Raw genomic sequence first — 20,249 nt, forward strand, 5'->3', positions numbered from 1 at the left:
AGCTTGCCAGCTGAATCTACGCAGATTTTCTGAGCTCTTGGTGATATATACAGTACCATTTGGGACACTCCCCCTGTTAGCCTTCAAAGAGTCATCCTTTGAGTTACTACCCTTCGTCATTGCTTTTTGATTCATTGCCCTTCAAACTATTGAGTAGACCAACATTAGACTGGTGCTATATTTGCAGCAAGCCAAACTTTGGTGAAGTATATTACTGGAGTAAAACCTGATAAAATAAAGGAATGATTCAAGCTTTTTCTGTATCTTACAAGGCTGTATCAAGGCAAGTGGAGTTCAAGTCTACAAGCATGTTTTGTGTTATTCCTTTGAAGTTAAACATTAATTTGATTGAGACGTAGAGGTAACTAGAGCCAAATGAATAATGAAAAAAGGAAAGGAAAGGAAAGGAAAGGAAAGGAAAGGAAAGGAAAGGAAAGGAAAGGAAAGGAAAGGAAAGGAAAGGAAAGGAAAGGAAAGGAAAGGAAAGGAAAGGAAAGGAAAGGAAAGGAAAGGAAAGGAAAGGAAAGGAAAGGAAAGGAAAGGAAAGGAAAGGAAAGGAAAGGAAAGGAAAGGAAAGGAAAGGAAAGGAAAGGAAAGGAAAGGAAAGGAAAGGAAAGGAAAGGAAAGGAAAGGAAAGGAAAGAGGAAAAACAGCGTTGCAAAGTTATTTAGCAAACCATAATACATTTTTAATAAACTTAGCTATAACATCAGAGTGAGTGATTCTCACAGTCAGATGAATCTAAGGATCCTAAAATATTATGAGAAAATAAGATGTAGTTATCATAGAATCATAGAATGGCTTGGGTTGGAATGGACCCTTAAGGATCAGTTCCAACTCTCTGCCATGGGGGCAGGAACACCACAGTTCATCATTAATGAACACCCGCAGCTATAGCTGAGAATAGACTGTTCTTCACTCAGTTTTTCACTTGAAGTAAAACTGTATCAGATATAAGCCCAAGGCTATACAGCATACATGTGTAAGGAGAAAGCACATTTTACTGAAAATTCATTCTGATGAAAAGAAATCAGAGCAGCAGTGTTGAGATGAATTAGCTTGTGGGCATGGCAGAGGAAGAGATTTGAGGAACAGTCAAAAAGTGTTTGCTGCTTTATGAAGTCAGATCCCAGAGTATTCAGATATTCAGAAATGGATGTTAACCAGCCATTAGAATTTAAAGGATGATTGGAGGTGCTTTTAATTTTCATTCTCCACCGGTCACAGAAACAAGGCCCGTTGTACATGCACAGGCCATTCTCATAGATCTTCTATACCTACCTTTTAACTACGACAGGTAAATAAACTACTGAATCTATCTGAAGGAACATTCATGGTCTGTTAGACAATCATAATGCACAATATCAAATATAACTCAATTGTAAAAGGTTATTGCTCTTTATTGAAAAATAGACTTGATGAGCAGTAAAGAAATGAATCCAGCCTCTGTAAAAGCCATGGGAGGGAATAATAGAAAACCCTAATTTTTACATATTAAGGCAAGAACACACAGTGGTAGTTGCACCCACTGGTGAAGGGGAAAAGAAGTTACTTTACCCTTTGTGGTGTGTTTTGTTTTGCTGGAGTTCAGGCATGTTTGTGCAGACCCTGATAACTGGGGTAGCTTTCAGTTTCTGAGCTCAGAATGAGCTTTTCATCTGAGGATGTTATAGCAACCATGGGATGGGAAAATCTACAGACAGTAAGCAGCTTTCCTCCCGTCTTGTTCAATGGTCTGTATTGTATGGCTTTAACTATCCACAAACCTGTGGATGTGGTTTACCTTGACCTCAGTAAGGCTTTTGACACCGTTCCCCACAACATTCTCCTCAAGAAACTGGCTGCTCGGGGCTTGGACTGGCGTACGCTTCGCTGGGTTAGAAACTGGCTGGATAGCCAGGCCCAGAGAGTTGTGGTGAATGGAGTCAAATCTGGTTGGAGGCTGGTCACTAGTGGTGTCCCCCAGGGCTCGGTACTGGGGCCGGTCCTCTTTAATATCCTTATCGATGATCTGGATGAGGGCGTCCAGTGCACCCTCAGTAAGTTTGCAGATGACACCAAGCTAAGTGCGTGTGTCGATCTGCTCGAGGGCAGGAAGGCTCTGCAGGAGGATCTGGATAGGCTGGAGCGATGGGCTGAGGTCAACTGCATGAAGTTCAACAAGGCCAAGTGCCGGGTCCTGCACCTGGGGCGCAACAACCCCAAGCAGAGCTACAGGCTGGGAGATGAGTGGCTAGAAAGCTGCCTGGCCGAGAAGGACCTGGGAGTATTGGTTGATAGTCGGCTGAATATGAGCCAGCAGTGTGCTCAGGTGGCCAAGAAGGCCAACAGCATCCTGGCCTGTATAAGAAGCAGTGTGGCCAGCAGGTCTAGGGAAGTGATTGTGCCCCTGTACTCGGCTCTGGTGAGGCCGCACCTTGAGTACTGTGTTCAGTTTTGGGCCCCTCGCTACAGGAAGGACATGGACGTGCTCGAGCGAGTCCAGAGAAGGGCGACCAAGCTGGTGAGGGGTCTGGAGAACAAGTCTTACGAGGAGCGGCTGAGGGAGCTCGGCTTGTTCAGCCTGGAGAAGAGGAGGCTCAGGGGCGACCTTATCGCTCTCTATAGGTACCTTAAAGGAGGCTGTAGAGAGGTGGGGGTTGGTCTGTTCTCCCACGTGCCTGGTGACAGGACGAGGGGGAATGGGCAAAAGTTGCGACAGGGGAGTTTTAGGTTGGATGTTAGGAAGTACTTCTTTACCGAAAGGGTTATTAAGCATTGGAACGGGCTGCCCAGGGAGGTGGTGGAGTCACCATCCCTGGAGGTCTTTAAAAGACGTTTAGATGTAGAGCTTAGCGATACGGTTTAGTGGAGTACTTAGTGTTAGGTCGGAGGTTGGACTCGATGATCTTGAGGTCTCTTCCAACCTAGAAATCTGTGATACTGTGATACTGTGAACTTTATCCTGTCAAACTTTTCCTGCCTGAGGACTCAAGTTTTGTGTGCAAAGAGCTGTAGTGTGTAGTGTGTCTTTTTTATGCTACCATATTCACATTAGAGTTCCAGCCACAGGTCAAGCAGTTATTCAAACACGCCTTCAAGGCTTCCTTGAAGAGCTTTTCTGGGTACCCACACTCCTTTGTATGCTTGGTTTCAGTGTGTGTATCCTCTGTGGGCATCTGTGGAGCACGCACCTGAAGGACACAACCAGCCCTGCACAGATGGCCAGTGTTTTCACCTCTGACTGACGTCCAAGATTTTCTCCACACTTTGTTGCACCGTCTCCTCTAGCATAGAGCATGAAGGTGTTTTTGACGTGGTCTCCCAGCCAGTATATTTGCCTTCTTTGCAAACTCTACCTCTGCAACAGAACAACCACTACAACAGTTTTGCACACAGGTAGGCTGAGCATCTGATAACGTACCATTTCCCTGCTCAGTTTGTGAATGACACTAGGTTTCTTGATGTGAAAAACTATTTCATCAAGGCAGGCAAGGTAGCTTAAAACACCCAAAGTGAATGAGCAGTTGGACAAGATGAAGTTTGGTTTTGCAAGTGGTCAGAGATGGGACAGAATACCTTCTCCAGAGAGTAGTCTGCCACTATGCAGGCTTGGATTTGTTTTGCATTTTTTTCTACACTGAATATTAGTGCAAAACTGGTTGCAGAAGCAGCCTGTGAGTAGCCAAAAATTTTGACCGCAATGGGCTATCCATGTGTAGTCATCAATGGACAAGCGCTTTTTTGTAACTTTATAGAGGGCATTGGGCCAGGGGAAGTCAGAGGTGCCTCCTGAAATGGAAAAGCTATGTGTGTAAGCAAGACAAACAGGTTAAACGCCATTCCAGATCTGTTTTTGTCCCAGGAAAGAGGTCAGCAAGGACTCTGATGCCCTTTCCTCTGTCAGGCAGTCCATCGTGGAGCTGCTCCTAAACCAGTTCATGGGGTTTGCCTTTCTTTCCTAACGTTGGCTTAATCAAGGAGATATTAAGCAGTAGAAAAAGCATCTCTTTCTAACATTTCTCCATTCAGATTTTCACATTTCATTTCCTGTGGTTGCTCAGCAGATACAGTGATGGGCTTGAGAGTAATGTTTGCTTATGCTTTGGACTTGTTCATGCCATAGCTTGGTCATCTATGTCACACTTAGCAGAGGCTATTCTGGCATCTCTCAGTGGCCTTTAATGAACCAAGATGTGGCCAGAACAGCCACATTTACAGGATTTCAGATGCTTTTTACTCTGTCATGGTATTTGTCGTGCTGGAGATGATCAGCTCTCTGTTGCACACACACAGTCTGAGGCAGCTGGTATTGGTGCTAGCACTTTGAAGTCAACCAGCCCCTTGTATAAAATCTCTCAGACAGTCAGTGTGTCTGGCCTGGGGTAAAATTAATGTCTAAGCTGCCCTTCAGAGCTCATAGTAGCTGGTATGTCAATGTGTATTGTGTGTGCACAGCAACCCGAGGCAAGAGGAGGCCAAGCACATCTACCAGTCCGTTATGCCCCTTCATAGCTGGCTGGCTCTAGAAACAGCTCAGTTTGATGTAATAAAGCCAAGAGTAAAACAGTTTCACATTGTTTCAATGCTTTGTTATTCTTCTTCTTAAATTAACAAGGCAACTAGAAAAAAAAAAAGATTATGTGAAGAGAAGATATAATTTTTCTTTATATTGTATTTTGTTCCTGGTTTTGAGATTATCTAGATATACCTGGAGAAGGTTTAAAAAATTCAAAGATCATAAGTGTTTACTTCTGCTGTAGTAAAGTGAGTGGCAATCATTGTTTCAGTCATACTTCTCTTTTGTGCACAGACAGAATTCCTTTTCCTGTTGTGAGACTCATGTTCTTCAAAATAATATTTTACAGCACTTGCCCTCATCATATATGCCATAAATTCTGTTTTCTTTGAAGTTTTATCTGAAATAAAACAGATCTGGTTATGCAAACTAGTATATATAGGCTAGCACTTTTTCACCTTTCTTTTTTTTTAGCATAAGTAATACATGTTTGAGTCAAACCAGATATATTAAATACCTATGGTAGTTGCTGAAAAACACACATGGCTATTTTTCACATACTCTCTTCATCAGAAGAATCCACAGCTTGTATTTGGCATTCTCACCTTTTACCAGCTAATTAATATGAAAATTCTGCCTCTGCCAGTAACTTTACTGTATCAGACGGTATTTCATATTGAAATTGCAAGACACCTCATGAGCCTGATTTATTTAGCAATTTTTTAAATGCATGGTTCTGTAATTTACAGTTTTTCATGCACATCTCAGCATTTGGGAAAGCTTTTCAATCTGCAGTTCTGAAATAACACTAGTATGTTCCCAGTAGTTACCTTCTTCCCAAAAAAAGAGTAAGAGGAAAAGCAGGGTGAGTCATCAAAGGGTTGAAAAATTTTTCCTTAAAAAAAAAAAAAAAGGTATTTTTTATGGGTCTGTGGATTCTGGATATTATGTGACACCAAATTGGATAGGCTGCTTTTTTCTCCACAATCCCTCAGCTATGCCTTCCCACCACCTACTCCACAACATCTGAGAGGTGGTTTAAGGGACTACGTCATCAGCAGGCTTACTTTAGCAAAAATTTTCCCCTTGATTTAGGTCCCAGTGAATTGCTCATCACACAGTAATAATGACAGCATAAGGGAAGGAGCAGAAACACATGGAAGGAAGGAGACAATGGGAGCATCATCATCCCCTTAGCTGCCTTAGACTGGCTCATCCATGTCCTAAAACTGCACTCTTAATTCCTTCATAAAATCAAATGCAAGAGAGAAATAGGAGGTGAGGCTCAAGTTTTACCTTTCCTAATGTCGAGTTGTCCTGTGCCCATACTCAGAACAATGAATATTTAAAAATGGGAGGTAGACTACAGTATTACTTAGACACTTTAGAAATGATTGCCATTATTTTTACTTGCTTTAATAGAACATTTGCCTGTCCACTTAGTTCTGCAGACTACTACATTTAATAATTACTTTGCAGTGGTTTTATTATTAAAAATAGAACAAATACAGGCTATCCACCTAAATACCATCACCATAAAAGTTTTATTTTTATTTTATTCTGATGAGGGATAAAACAGAACACGAAACTTGTGCTACTTCGCTACTCCCATACAAAATGGCATTTTTCTGGAGATCTACGCAAAGCTCATGTAGGTAAAGCCAAAAGAGATTGAGTACCTAATTACATACAGATATCCTTCTAATGCAGATTCTCTATCCTCTTATCTGCTTCATGCTTGAGAATCTATCACCTGTCTTTAGGGCACTAAAATCATAGCTTTATTGTAGGAACACTACATTAGGAAAGGGGAAAGCTCAACAATAGAAAAGATATGTCTATTGCTTTTTAAGGTAGAGGCTATTTTAGCTTGTCCTTCAGATTTATTAAGTCCCTCCTAAAAGTAAATCATACCTGGAGCTGATACTAAGAATTTAACAGTTAAAACTTTTTAGGTTTTGATCTCCAATTTTTCCCTTACGAAATCTGTGAGAACGTGCTCTCTTTTGTCCTCTGTAATTGCCAATGGGAATGTCAGTGGGGAGAAAGATCTGATTTCCAAAATAACTTTCACTTAAGGGGAGGAATATCTGCCAAAGAAGAGAATGGTGTTGGTTGGGTTGTGTCTGATGAAGAAAAGAAATGGGTGGTCAGCTTTGAACTCATAAGAAATTGGGCGACTCAAAGGCATTGCAACAACCTGTGTGGCAGCAACCGCTTCAGTGCCCTCTTCATTCACTTCCACAGATGACTTATGAATGGCCTTGGACATAACCAGACCATCTTTCCTAGAGATTCCTGATAAATCCGCTTTTCCCCAGTCAAAAACATTCATCACTCCCATCTCCTGGAGAGTTTTGTTGAGAACGTAACTTTCATCCATCTTGAACTGGGGCAGGTATACCTTCACTGTCAGCTGTTGCATCTTATCCAAACTGGTCCATTCTGCTAGTTTTTCATACGTGAGGGTGTTTTCAAGCTGTAGGGGGTTATTGATAATAACAACACTGTAATGAACGAAAGGAAAAGATAAAAAGGTTCTGTTTTCCCCAATGGTTTTCTGACCATACTGGAGCAATGTTAAAGTATTGCTCTGTATTCACCCCTTTATGTATGTAACTAGAAAGTAACGAAAGTATTACCTGTTCTAGGCCAGTAAAGTCTTCATACACAACTTCAGGAAGAAGAATAAGCATGCTCAGTTCATTATTAAAGTAAGGGAGCTCTATCACTTTAATTTTTGGTTCCTCTATGATGGCCAGCTTAAAATAACCTTCCCGAAACATCATCTGCACTGTCTTTCTCTCATTCTGGAACACAAGAAACAGATGAAACAGAAAATACAGAAATGTTCACCCTGGTTGTGACTGGTTTCAGTGCTGAAATTAGAGTTCAGTACAGAAAACATTGTTTACTCTGACCAGAGCTTAGTGTACTTGTAGAATTGACTTGTTCCTGTCTCTTAACTGTAGCTCCAAAGAAGTTATCCAATTTAAACAGTGTAAAAACTACTTTTCCGTTTGTACTTGTGACAGTTTACTTTACTTACAACTCTCTCTTTACTTTCTTCTTCTTTTCTGGCATGTCAAATGAGAAACAAATCCATGAACATTATTGAAAATGTCCCCTGGATTAAAATAAAATAATTAATACTATCAAACATGAACTGAAATTCTTCATGAATAATTGAAATTCTTCATGAACTCTGAGATAATTTGACTCTAGACACTTCTTTTTTCCTGAAAACAAATGTTTTTCTGTTTGCAAATAGTAAAAGAAGAAGATTCCTCGAATTCAGTTCCAAAAGCAAGCTATTTTGAAATAGCTTTTAGTTGTGAAATCTCCAACAAAGCCAGAGCATGTACTCAGTGACTTTGGCACAGCTGGGATCTCATCTATGCAAGAACCACTTCTGCTGTGAAATGATATAAAAATTGACATACTTGATTATCAAACCGGAGAGAAGGTGTAGGACTCTAGTGTTTTAGCTGAAGAATAATGTTTTGTCTTGAGATAACAGAGAAGAAGAAAGCTTCCATCTGTTGTTATAGAAGACAGGCGTCTGACTTCCATCCCCCCAGCTGCTTCATTTCCTGCCCATACTGTACCTTGTTCAGTCTGAAATATGTTTCCTTGGTATCTTCTTTCTTAAATTCTACTGCCCACTTTCCTTTAAAATATATGGCATTGACCAGCACAAGTACAGTGGAGGGATCAATAGACCCAGCAGCAAATAGGTCTCTGATTTTACCTTTAAAAATAATGAATTAGGAAGAATTTTTACTTTTGTTTTTTTGTTTGTTTGTTTCAGGCAATCCGTTGCGTTTAACTATTAATAATTACTCCCATAAAACTGATAAGTAGTATAGTGGCTTCAAATAAATAACAAAAAGTTTATGTAGAGCTTCTGAAGCCAGGAACTCAAGGCATTTTTGTGCTTCTTCCTATATTTATTTCCTATTAAGCAAATAAACAAATAAATAAATTATGCAGTAAGTGTTTAATATATAAAAATATGGCTACCTTGGGGAAAAAAGAGGGAAACTGAAATTTAGATCCGATATTCCTAATGGTTTGTGTGCAACCAAACAACTTGCACATATTCTTTACCTTTTGTCTCATTTTCCACCCAGAAGTTGATTTTCTCTCTGGCTTCTTCCTTAGTATATTTAAAATCAACTGCTTCCAGTTCTGCTCTATAGAACTTCTTCGTGGAATCCAAGTATTGCTGGAAAGCAGAAATAGTAGAATTTCATCACAACATGAAAATTTTTATAAGATTGATAATTTCATGGCTTCAAGATAATTATATGTTGTAGATCAACAGGAAATAAATGAGTAAAAAAGGCATATATAAAAAAATCTTTGAATTAACTCAAGATACAATTTTTAGAGAGACATTATTTATAATAAACCATGCTTGCAAATGTATTTTTTCTTTATTTTCAATCTGTACTGAGCTGCAGAAATGTCTCATCACAGTAAAAAATACCTAAAACCAAAGCCTGGTACCTTTCCTTAAGCTTGTATGTCATTGTTATGTTGCCTGTCTTCTCCCACCTACCAAATTAAAAAATTGTCTTATTTTGGAAAAATTAACCATGATGTATAACATCACAATGAGATATGCTTCACTCTGCATAGGCATAAACATGGTAAAACTTATATCTTGTATTAATTATAAAACTTTTCCAGGCTGCTGGGCACCTTCTTCTGGCTTTGAAATTTCTCCCCGTGCCTAGAAAGCAAAGTTCTGGAAAACACCCTAGTTCTGGTTTCTTGAGGAAATTACCTGAATGCAGTTGCACTGCCTGGACTGTCAGTGTTCCCCAGTAAATTTCTGGGCTGCTAAAATGGACAGTACAGACACTCACCTGGAAGAACGGGTAAGTGATTTCTCCAAAGAGCCTGTTGGCAGTGGTGAGAAAGCAGCCTGGGCTGGGTTCACCGACTGCAGCTAACAGTGCCTGGAACTGGGAATGGACTCCTCCAGCTTCTTCACACTTCAGACAGGAAAACGTAAGTTTCTTAGTCAGTTTGCACTTTCTAGTGCAAAGCTGCACCTGCAGGTGAGTTGTAGCCTCTCTGTATGAGAAGCCTGATATTGGCGTTGTAATAAATGGATCAGGACACCACCTCTAACCCTGTACCTTACGTACAGAGTGACAAAATAATTCCTCTTCAGGCCCATGCTAGTCCACTTCCAAACCACATTGTATTGTACAGTGATCGCTCTGTGCACACTGAGCAAAAATCTTGTAGCTTAGAGCCTGAGAGGAGCAAGCTCCAATGTGCCTCTGGCATGCCCTGTAGACAAACCTTTGCAGCTGGAAATTTAAGCACTCAGCATGTTTTAAGTTTTGGTTAGAAACCTGTAATGAGTAGGCTTAGCTGTTGAAAAGTGTGATTTCACAAGGCCTCTTATATAAATAATAAAAGAACATTAATAAGCAGGTCTGAAAATCCAGACAGAGAGGCTAGTCAACCCTGCTGTGCTTTCTGATTAAGAGATGGGTTCGATGGAAAAGAGCTGACAAACCAGCACCTGTAGTTTCATCTCAGAGCTGCCACTGTCTTACCTTCTCAGAAGGATATCTGGCTCTCTGCGTTGTATCAGTCAAAACTTCACCAAAATGAAATACCTGCGAAGTAAATGTTGGGTGAATGCAACTGCGGGACAGTACCTCAAAGTTGAGAGAGAGTTGCAGACCTATCCCAGACCCATTAAGTGGGGAAAGTCCAGTTCATCCCTTATGATGAGATCCTTGCAAATGAACAATAATATTTTTAGAGGGTGAAATCATGAAATTTCACAATCTTTCTTCTTGAGAAAGAAGAACTTGGGTCTTCTTGGGCAGAGAAGGTAGAAGGTCATACCAAAGGGAACCACCACTTCTGAGCCTTGGACAGCTGAGTGATACATTCAAAACACTTTTGAGACGTTCTATGATTCTCTGTTGTTTTTGTTTTATCACTAATATATTCATTGACGGAGCAATTGCTATAACAGAGTTTAGTTGGAAAAAATAAAAATACTATTAGGAATAGCACAAGATTTATATATATATATATATATATATTAAGGCACCATGTGTGCTTGCATATTGTGTCTTTGGAAGCTTAGGAAATGTATCAGACTGTACTATCAGCCAAGAGAGTGCCACGAGAGCAAAGCAAACCCACCTTCTCTATCTGTTTGAGTGTGTTGCCCCTGGCACCGAGGAGAACCATTCCAAAGGCAGCTGAGAGACTCAGTGGTGAGAAAAAGATGTTTTCATTTCTTTTCATTTTGCTCAGCTCTTTGAAAAAGTCAAGACAGAATTTGGCATTGGCTGCACAAAGCGAGCCCATCGTGATGTTGTCAATGCCTGCAACAAGGGAAACAAAAGATTTAGTTTTCTAGTCCTTATGCCTGTTAATGTTAGATACTACGGTAGAGCATAGAAGGGTTTTCTGGAGTAGCTTGGCTGAATTGCTCGCACAAGATTCCTGACTAGCCACGTCTGGGATTTCACAGTGAAATTGAGTTTGAAGCAATTAATCTGAAAATCAGCAACCTGAATAGCAGAAGAAACACATTTATAGAAACAGTATTCTAGGTTCAGCTGTTTCTTATCCCAGGCAATAGTTATAACTTTGTTAATCAGGCCTAACCTTGTCCTAACCACAGTGCCAGCTCACTTTATGGCCTGAGCTTACTTGCCTCAAGTCATGTAGGCATAGTACTTACTAATTACTCTCCGTAATGACACCTTATGCTCTGTATCTCTCTAAAAACTTTTTGCATATTAATCAACTGTGCCTCACATACCGTGTCTTTCCAAGGATGGTTGCTTAAAAAGCATTCTACAGAAAACTGAACTACAGAAAAGCTGACTTAGCAATATTTTCAACAAAGGCACATTGTGCATTACTGGAAAATTCCAGTCATATACTTTATTCTGTATACTTTATTCTACATCTGTCGCTTTCACATTTTTCCTTGATATATACTTCAGTTATGATCAAACTTATTACTAGGAGGTACTCTTGAATGTTCTGCAAAACTCTTCACATTCTTAGACCTAGGATAGAGTAAGTCCCATTTTTATGAAAGTCTTTTCCCTATGTTTTCATACAGTAATGTGATATAGAGATAGCTGATCACTCAGAAATTCAACTCAGCATTTTATAGATTCCAGCTATTCTAGGTCCCTTTGTTTTGATTGTTATTGCATCTGAATAACTTTCTCCACCCATGCAGAAGATACCTTTCCCCTCTTCCTAAGAAAAAATTAAATTACTAGTATATATATATTTAAAATACAGCCCGGTATAGAAAGATTATACTTTCATAAATTACCAACCTGGGTCATGCAGAAAAAGTGAGAAATGGTTTGGTTTTAATCTTCTTTAGAAACACACCTGGTACAAGTTAAGCACAGCTTTATCACACAACTCATAAATTTTAATACAATCCAAAGCATTGCATAGCATCTTGAAAATAGTCTTACTTCTTCAAGGTGATACATACAGTGTATTTATGCTAGGCAGATATGTACATCGCTAATGTATATATTAATCCTTATAGACACATCCTCAATATATCATCTGTAATGTGAAGGTTAGAATTAAAGGTCAGGGAGATAGTTACCTTCTCCTCAGGAGTGATGGTGTCAATTTGACTGTAAGGCTTGATGTCAGGGCTGGTAGAGCAATGGAATATAAAGCCATTGCCACTCCCAGTGGCAGCATAATTTTCATTCATGACGAATCACATTCCTGTCTGTTGCAAGCGGTTAGGATAATTAGGGGACCTTTAGTGGGATCTTGAACTTTTTCTTATCTCCAGGAATTCACAGAGAAGTCACAATTTTAAATGCATACTGTTACATAAATTAAAAATAAAATAAAATAAAATACCTATTTATTCAAAGAAAACTAATAGAAACAAAGGAATTTTCAGATGTTTTACCTGTAAAAATAAATTCTAAAGACTTTGATGCATGTTGTTATTAAAAATTATGCCACCAAATTTAAACACAGATGTTTTTGTAATATAAATTAATTATTAAAGTTTCTGCAGGTGGCACAGTCGGAAAGGAAAAAAAAATATAGAATATGAATTACTGAAGTACCTATTTGGCCAATTGTGGCATAAGGCAATGATTCCAGAAGAGAGGTAGGGCAATTCCCTTTGGCTGCTGCAGTTCCATGCTTCTGAAGACTTCTTTCTTGAAGATGCCGTCCAGGGAGTTTTACCTACCTGTTCTCTTTTTCAACTGGAAATTTTGTCCATCATGGAGAAGAGGAATGTAGCCATTTGTTCCATAGTTTTTTGAATGCCTAACAGGTTGGAAAACAGTAGTTTGCTTTCATTTGCGTGACACCCTAGAAGAACGGGCATGGTGTGTGCACAGAACAACAATGCCACGTGGGCACATTGCGTATGCTGCAGCTGAGCACTTTGCAGCTGTTGCAGTGATGTGGCTCAGACCGTGTGTGTTCATATCACATGCAGACTAACCCAGGTACACCTGGGATGCTGTGCTTCCTGCAGAAACACCACAGCAGGAGCTCCCCATGTATCAACTGCCCTTCCTTAGTTTTTCCAGGTCTGTTCCTCTGCTGGGGATTCCTGATATTTCTACTGTAAATGGGGAAGGCTTTCACGGCATGAGAGGCAAAACATAGAAAAGCTCTCTCTGTCTACACAGTCTTCTTTCAAACCTTTGCATGCTGCAGATGTGCTTACAAAAAAGCTGGACTAGTTTTGTCCAGAAATACAAATACACACAAAATATTGATGCGTCAGCTAAGTTTAACCCAGGACTTCTCGTTGCTCCTCATTTCATCGGTGACTCTAAGGAATTCTGGTCCTTACCTTACGATGCTTCAGCAAGGCATAGGCAGCAAGGACAGAGCAATGTAATTATAAGAAGTAGTACATTTCTGGCGTTATTTTCCTGAAAAAAAAATATGTCTTCCTTCACATTTATGTTGATATGGCGTGTGGGTGGGTAAGTATTTGCATGTGTGTGTGCAAGCACAGGTGCTTACAACAGCGTTTTGTAAGAAGTGCTTAGTTATCACTACTAACATATACTTAGGTATCAACCCAATCAGATAGTAGGCTTCTCTGTCTAGGAAGCTCTGAGGGCAGTTTCATATCAGTCGTAAAATTTTCATGAGTTTATTTCCTTTATAGTTTGAATTGCTCCATTTATTGAAGGATCATTTTAAGTGGACCACTTTCTGTCAGTACTTGAATTATAATTAATGAAAGAGATGAACTGGAATTAGTTCCCAGAAAGGAATATTTTTTGCTGTTTTTGTAGCCTCCTGATACTTCCTGTTCCTTCTAGGTAAGTAAAATGCAGCTTAGAGAGTGGGTTAGTGTAGTATATTCCCGTGCTTTTTCTAAAATACAGTAAATCAAGTGATAGAGGGGAAAGAAAAAAAAAAAAAGGCAAAATAAAGCAGGTAGTAAACCCCATGGGACCAACCTGTTTGAAATGTCTTGCTCTTTTTCCATGAATGCTCCTCAAACCACAGCGTACTTCTGCTCAGGGCATTGGTTTAAGCTCCTTGAAAGATATAACAGACGCTCTAAGGCCTTCTTGTTCTCTGCACTCTAGTTTTTGCTGCTTCTTTTACTCTTTCCTAAATGATAATGACTATCTCCATTGCCAGATTCAGCAAAGGCTGGTGGGCCCTCAGCAAAATCTTCTCTATAACTTGGCCTCTCTAAGGAGGTACCAAAGCTTGCCTTCACATGACCTCTGTCATGGAGGTGCCTGGGAGGTGCCCACTCTGTCCACAGGGTAAAGGGTCATGGCTTGGATAAACAGGGTCCCTATGCCTGTGCCAGACAACAACTTGCCCTGCAGTCAGCAGAGCACAGGTCATCAGCAGTCCCCCCACTTTCCCCTGCTTCCCACAGCTCTTGTCCCAGCTGTACCTTGCTCAGCCTGAAAGGCATTTTCCTGGTGTTTTTCTTCTCAAATTTTGAATCCCATTGCCTCTTGAAGTATATATCATTGACAAGGGCTAGCATCTTTGTATTAGAGCCAGGAGGGAACAGCACTTAAATTTTCCTTTTAAAATAACAAACAAAGGTGAATTAGGCTTTTTGTCTGACCATTCACTGATGATGGCACAGTCCTCCCATTGCCACCTCCCTTGGAAGAATTGTCTCTTCACTGCAAGAAGTGTTCTGCAGCTTTTGTGGAGTCAAATCTCCCAGGAACTAGGGGCCTTCTTATGCCCCAAGCTGCATTTATGGTAGCCACACGCAAAATGAATCACTCCACAGCATTTCTGAATGTTGCTTGATTCAGGAAGAGGGAGACATAAGCAAAAATCTCCAGAAAAGGGAGAGAATCAGACACCAGTTAGTGACTTCCCGCTCACCCCTGATGCACCCTGCCCAGGCAGCTAAGCATGGGCCTTCTCCTTGCCACTTGTTTGCTTTTCCACCCAAGAGTTCATCTTCCCTCTGGAGGCTTCAGCAGCGTAAATGAAGTCCACAGCTTCCAGCTCGGCACGGTACAGGGCCCTGGTGAACTCCAGGTATTGCTACAAACCAGGGAAGACAAGTTTTCTCCCAATCATAAAAACTTGTGCTGAGTAGTTGTCACTTGCCTGAAGGAACCAAAAAGTCACTAGAGAAGTGGTTGATGCCCCATGCCTGTCAGTGTTCAAGAGGTGTTTGGATAATGCCCTCATGAATATCTTTTTTAACTTTTGGTTAACCCTGTCCTGGTCAGGCAGGTGGACTTAATGATATTTGAAGGTCCCTTCCAACTGAACTAGTCTAGTCTAGTCTAGTCTATGCTTCAGATATTATATCACATTTCCAGTGTAGTTCTTGGTTCTTGGACTGGCTGTGCCTAGCACCTGATGAAGATGAAGCACCTGCAATGTAAATGCAGTGTAAATCTATGTAATCAGATAAAAGAACACACAGAGAAGGCATCAAGGCTGCACAGGAACTTCACGGGTGCTGCAGCTCACACAAGTGTGTGTGGAAAGGAGAGCTTTGAGACCCACAGCTGCCACCTGCCTCTTTTGCTTCACTCTGCGTGAAGAATATGGTCTGGAGATATCTACCATAGAAATAAGGCTCCAGCCCCTTTTTCATTTCTACATGGAAGCCTCCACTAACAACTCCCGAAAGAAGGGCAAGGAACCTACCTTCTCCATCTCTTTTGCTGTGTTGCCTCCAGCACCCAGCTTGACTATGCTCAGGGCAGCGGAGATGTTCAGTGGGGAGAAGAAGATATTCTCATTTCTTTTTACTTCGATCAGGTCTTTGAAAAAGTCCAGGCAGAACTCGGCATTGGCTGCACTGAGCATGCTCACCGTGGCATGGCCGAGGCCTGCAATAGCACAGCCATGGAATTCATCTCACAACCTTTGCATGGTCCAAACCCACCATGCTGGAAATAGGGAGCCTCTCCCAGGCACCTCAAGCACCCACATGCTTCCAGAAGCAGGTTTCAGACCACACTTAGCACTTCAGAGCAAAGTGCAAACCACCCCCTGGCACCAACATCCACCTCTGGACAAATCTCCCTTCTAGGTGTACCCTGACCTATCCTGGTCTGCTCTATACCCACATACATGCCCTTAATTTATCTTCTAAAGGCTGGACACTCTGGTCATATGGCTGTGTAGGCAACACCTTCTTTTTCTTTGAGGGCTACTACATAGTTTAGTAGCATTACTCAGCCTTCAGACACTGTACTTCTTTGAAGTCGATTGTGTAAAACCTTCTTCCCTTTGATTATTGCATAAAACATGAAGAAGGATGTATAAGAAGAAGCAACAGAGAAGCCAGCAAATTGCGCTTTCAAGTCTCAGCCAAACAATAATGTGGAAAGGCCTTCTTCTGCCTCCCAAGGTTGAGGTGGCAATTTCATAAGCTGCCTGGCAATTCTAAGATTGCTGCCTTGCCATTTATCTCCTTTTGCCTTTTAAGGGAAAGAAATTACCAAATTCCTTTCTGCTGATGGATGAAGTTATTCACTCAAGCAGAGAATTTGGCTTCCTACAGGCTGGAATTTCCGCACGCACAAAACATGGAAGTTGTCCCTGTGAGAACAAGTCCCACAGCCTGCACCTGTGCATCACTATGACACGCTTTGCTCCTGTCCCAGGTCTCCTTCCAGCCCTGACCCTACCCCGAGGAGAGTGAGAGCTGAGAGAGCTACCTTCTGCTGGGAAGAACTGGCTCTGGCTGTTTCTTTGCTGATGGAGGGTGGTGTCCTGTCTCATACTAAGTGGAAAACACCACCACGTAGTCAGGCTCCCTGCGCAGGTTTTTCTGAGGAGCGAGAGCGCCTGGGAAAATAAAGGGCTGACAGGCAGGTACCAGGAGCCTGGCTTCTCCTGTACCACAACAAAGTGGAAGGCATGATCCAGGATCTTCTGGTATTCACCCTCTGAAACATGTAGGGAGAGAAGGAAAATGTTTTTCTCCTCCCAGGGAGGACGCACCCTATAGATGTGGCTGCATCCCCTTAGTGTGCACTGCTGAATCGTCTCAAAGATGTGCCAAGTATCTGCAGGAAGCATACAATAACAGGAAGAGAGAAACCGAAATATATATATATACATGTATATATATATCAGAAAATAATAGTGACTCACAGCATTCAGAGGGGCACTTCTCCCTCTCACTGAAGGATTTGTGTGCTTCTGGTAACGTTGTCTCCAGGAAGCCCTGATCCTCCTGTGGCAGATGATGGAACTGTAAGTACAGCATGCTTTTCTTCTTTAACCCCAGCCTTCCCAGAGAGGTGCAACGTTCCCCACGGTGATCCAGCAGCTTCTCTGCCTGAAGACAGTGAGAGCACTGTGCTGCAGCAGCTCTTAAATTCAGACCAGTGCTCCAGGCCCCTCCAAGGATGCACATGGGTTTTCCCCATGACGCCAAAGAGAGATGGACACTGCAATCAGAGCACTTGCAGCTGGGGTGCTCAGCTCTGGAAATATGCTGCTCTACTCCAGCTATGGATCTAGACTCCTACCCACTAGATTTTCACCACAGTTTTCAGCAGAAGTGTGTGGGGAGCTTGAGGCACATGTGGTTTTGCCTTGGGCTTGAAATGCATACAGGGCTCATCAGGCTCTTATTGATCTCTATGGTCATTGTCGCTGCACTTTTCACAGAGTCACAGAATCATCTAGGTTGGAAGAGACCTCCAAGATCATCTAGTCCAACCTCTGACCTAACACTAACAAGTCCTTCACTAAACCATATCACTAAACTCTAAATCTAAACGTCTTGGATGGCTTGCACAAAACAACAAGCCAAAAAGGCATCAAGGAGGAGTTGCTCCTGGCTGGAGGCACAGGAGATACACCAAAGGCCCCTGGGTATGTCTTCCAGGATCCCTCCTAATCATTGTCATTCATGAGCAAGGAAACGAGCACCACACTACCAAAACACTTCCTCTTAGCTTTCAGTCCCAGAGGCTGTTCTGCTTCACGAGCAGCAAAAGTGGTTTTTACAATATTCCCTCCACCAGGTGTCGGGAGGCTGATTGTGGTCTGAGTGCTGTGTTTGTTTTAGGCCAACAGGCATCTGTGCTCAGCAGTGCTCCAGGCGTAGTAGTGTATTTCTCACAGGGGACAAGCAGCTGACTTAATTGAGCAAAATGCAGCTAATTTCCAGTATAGATATCACATGATCATCACATTGATGTATTCAGAAAACAGGAGCTGGGGGATATGGTACTAAGAGGGGACTTTCCCCCATCATGAAACTCTGGATTGAGGAACCTTTTCCCCTCAGTGGTCAGCCTTCTGTCACTCACTAAGAGAATTTCTCCCTCTGTAGGATGAGGGCTGTAGCAATGGCAGCAGGAGACATGACAGACATAGAACAACCTTTCTCCAAGCCAAACATTTTACAGTCTTGAAGGAGTGTGGCTGTTCATGCACATTTCAAACAATAGTGCTTTGGGGAAGAGCTTTCCTTGACAAGTTTTTCAGCAATACTAAAAAACAAAACTAAACAAAACGAAAACACCACCCACAAAAAGCCCCACAACTTTCCATCTGATACTATTTTTAGAAGGCAGAATGAGATAAATAAACTTGTAGGACAAGTTCCTGGTGGTGGTGCTGCATTACCCTGCCCTGTGCTTTTAGTTCATGAATGACATACAACACACTAGAAAAGCAAGGCACAAGACATGTGGCAAGAGATGGAGAAGCACTGACATACTTTTGTATCCTGTGTACCTAGGGCATGTGCTCAGCACAGTTACTTTGCAAGGTGTTGCTCAAGATAAGAAGACATTCATGAGAATATGCAAAAGAGGTCCTTCTGTAGGACCTTTCCCATCATGTTTAAAACAGATAGAACATGTTTGGAAAAGCTGGACTCTCTAAACTGTATCAGTCAAGTGAGGGAGTGATCTGAAACAATCTGGTAGCTGTGTAGATGACAGTGCTCTTACACAAAAGCCATGACATGCTGTCTCAGAATTAAGAACACATCATTTCATGCTTGAGGATTTGGTTGGAAAAGCAGCACCACAGCACCCTCTGAAGAGTATTAAAGAAGCTCACAATAGAAGTATTGTGAGCATTATTAAGAAGTTAAGGCAAGATTCATGCTATCAGAAAGATATAGAGCAAAATAGTACTCCATTATTGTTAGGATATTGACCCATATGGATACTTTTTTTCTGTTAAAGTATTACTAGATTACAACAATAGTCCTAGGAGCAGAGACTGGAAACCAGAACTCATATAGTAGATGTCCTAGTTGCTGAACTGTAAAGTTATCAGTCCTTGAATTTCCCACTTGTGTCATTAAGTTTCATTCATTCAAGTTAGAGCAGAACTTCAAAAGCAGGGTGTGTATTTCTGTGTATTTTTTCCACTGAGTGTATGCTAAAACCTAGTGCCTGACAGTGCTTGGTGCATTCCTCTGGAAGATGCAGGCTTGAATTCCATCAAGGATATGGGTTTCACTGAAGATAGGTCCTTCATCTCCTGAGCCACATGATTTCTCCACTGCAGAAGTTATGTACCACTTTCACTTAAAAAACATGAAGTCTGCTCTAATGGCATTTTCAGGGAGCCTTCTTCGAATAGGCATGCTTTGAATTCATTTACTAGATGTTCTCCAGAAACCTGTGCTTCAGTCCGTTTTGTTCCTGGATTTCAGTATGGGAAAAGCACCTCATTGCTCACATCAAGGCAGTTCAGAGCAAGCAAAGGAAAATGCCAGCTGCTAGAGAATTTACAAAAGGTGAAAACAAAATGCCTACAAATTTTGGATACTTACACATGCATAATAAAAGAGAAATTTTCATTTAGATGGGTTTTTGGAGATATATGCTTAAAGCCAGACTATGTTTTGTTTAGGACAGCCACATTCTTATTTTGAGTGTTCAGCTTCTCCTTTCTGAAGTCATCCATAATTCTGCATATTAAACATGTTCTTCACTAATTCTCCATTACATACACATGGAAAACTACAGTCAGGAAGTCTGATTTCTGAATCTGGTTTTCATAAAATACTATGAATACTATGATGTAGTACCTGCTAGAAGCAATTATAATACCATATAGAAAATGAGTGCACTTTATCAAGAAAATAGAATCAAGGATTTACTAAGAGACAAAATTTTAATAAATATGGAAAATATAAGTCAAGATTATCTCAATGCCTTTCCTGTGTGACTGACTGCACAGCTGGAGCAGAATAGCACCTTGTGCAGAACGCACATTTGTAGGACGTTTTACACCT

The 20,249-nt window shown here is 41.2% G+C and overlaps 1 protein-coding gene across 1 annotated transcript in view; it reads right to left on the reverse strand.

Annotated features, from left to right (window-relative positions):
* LOC310895542 (serpin B12-like) overlaps nucleotides 1-15,199 on the reverse strand; it is a 35,878-nt gene extending 20,679 nt beyond the window's left edge. The window contains exons 1-12 of the mRNA XM_083827011.1: nucleotides 14,439-15,199; nucleotides 13,984-14,064; nucleotides 13,362-13,443; nucleotides 12,616-12,823; nucleotides 12,132-12,263; nucleotides 10,682-10,866; nucleotides 10,078-10,140; nucleotides 9,373-9,501; nucleotides 8,609-8,726; nucleotides 8,107-8,249; nucleotides 7,141-7,308; nucleotides 6,575-6,977 (exon numbers count right to left, since the gene is read on the reverse strand). Of these exons, the coding sequence (XP_083683137.1) occupies nucleotides 6,575-6,977; nucleotides 7,141-7,308; nucleotides 8,107-8,249; nucleotides 8,609-8,726; nucleotides 9,373-9,501; nucleotides 10,078-10,140; nucleotides 10,682-10,849 (1,192 nt within the window). The 5' untranslated portion in view covers nucleotides 10,850-10,866; nucleotides 12,132-12,263; nucleotides 12,616-12,823; ... (1 more) ...; nucleotides 13,984-14,064; nucleotides 14,439-15,199. The remainder of the gene's footprint in view (nucleotides 1-6,574; nucleotides 6,978-7,140; nucleotides 7,309-8,106; nucleotides 8,250-8,608; nucleotides 8,727-9,372; nucleotides 9,502-10,077; nucleotides 10,141-10,681; nucleotides 10,867-12,131; nucleotides 12,264-12,615; nucleotides 12,824-13,361; nucleotides 13,444-13,983; nucleotides 14,065-14,438) is intronic.
* Nucleotides 15,200-20,249: the final 5,050 nt, after the last annotated feature.

The sequence above is a fragment of the Anser anser genome (genome assembly GCF_964211835.1).
Source record: "Anser anser genome assembly, chromosome: 2".
Classification (NCBI taxonomy): domain Eukaryota; kingdom Metazoa; phylum Chordata; class Aves; order Anseriformes; family Anatidae; genus Anser; species Anser anser.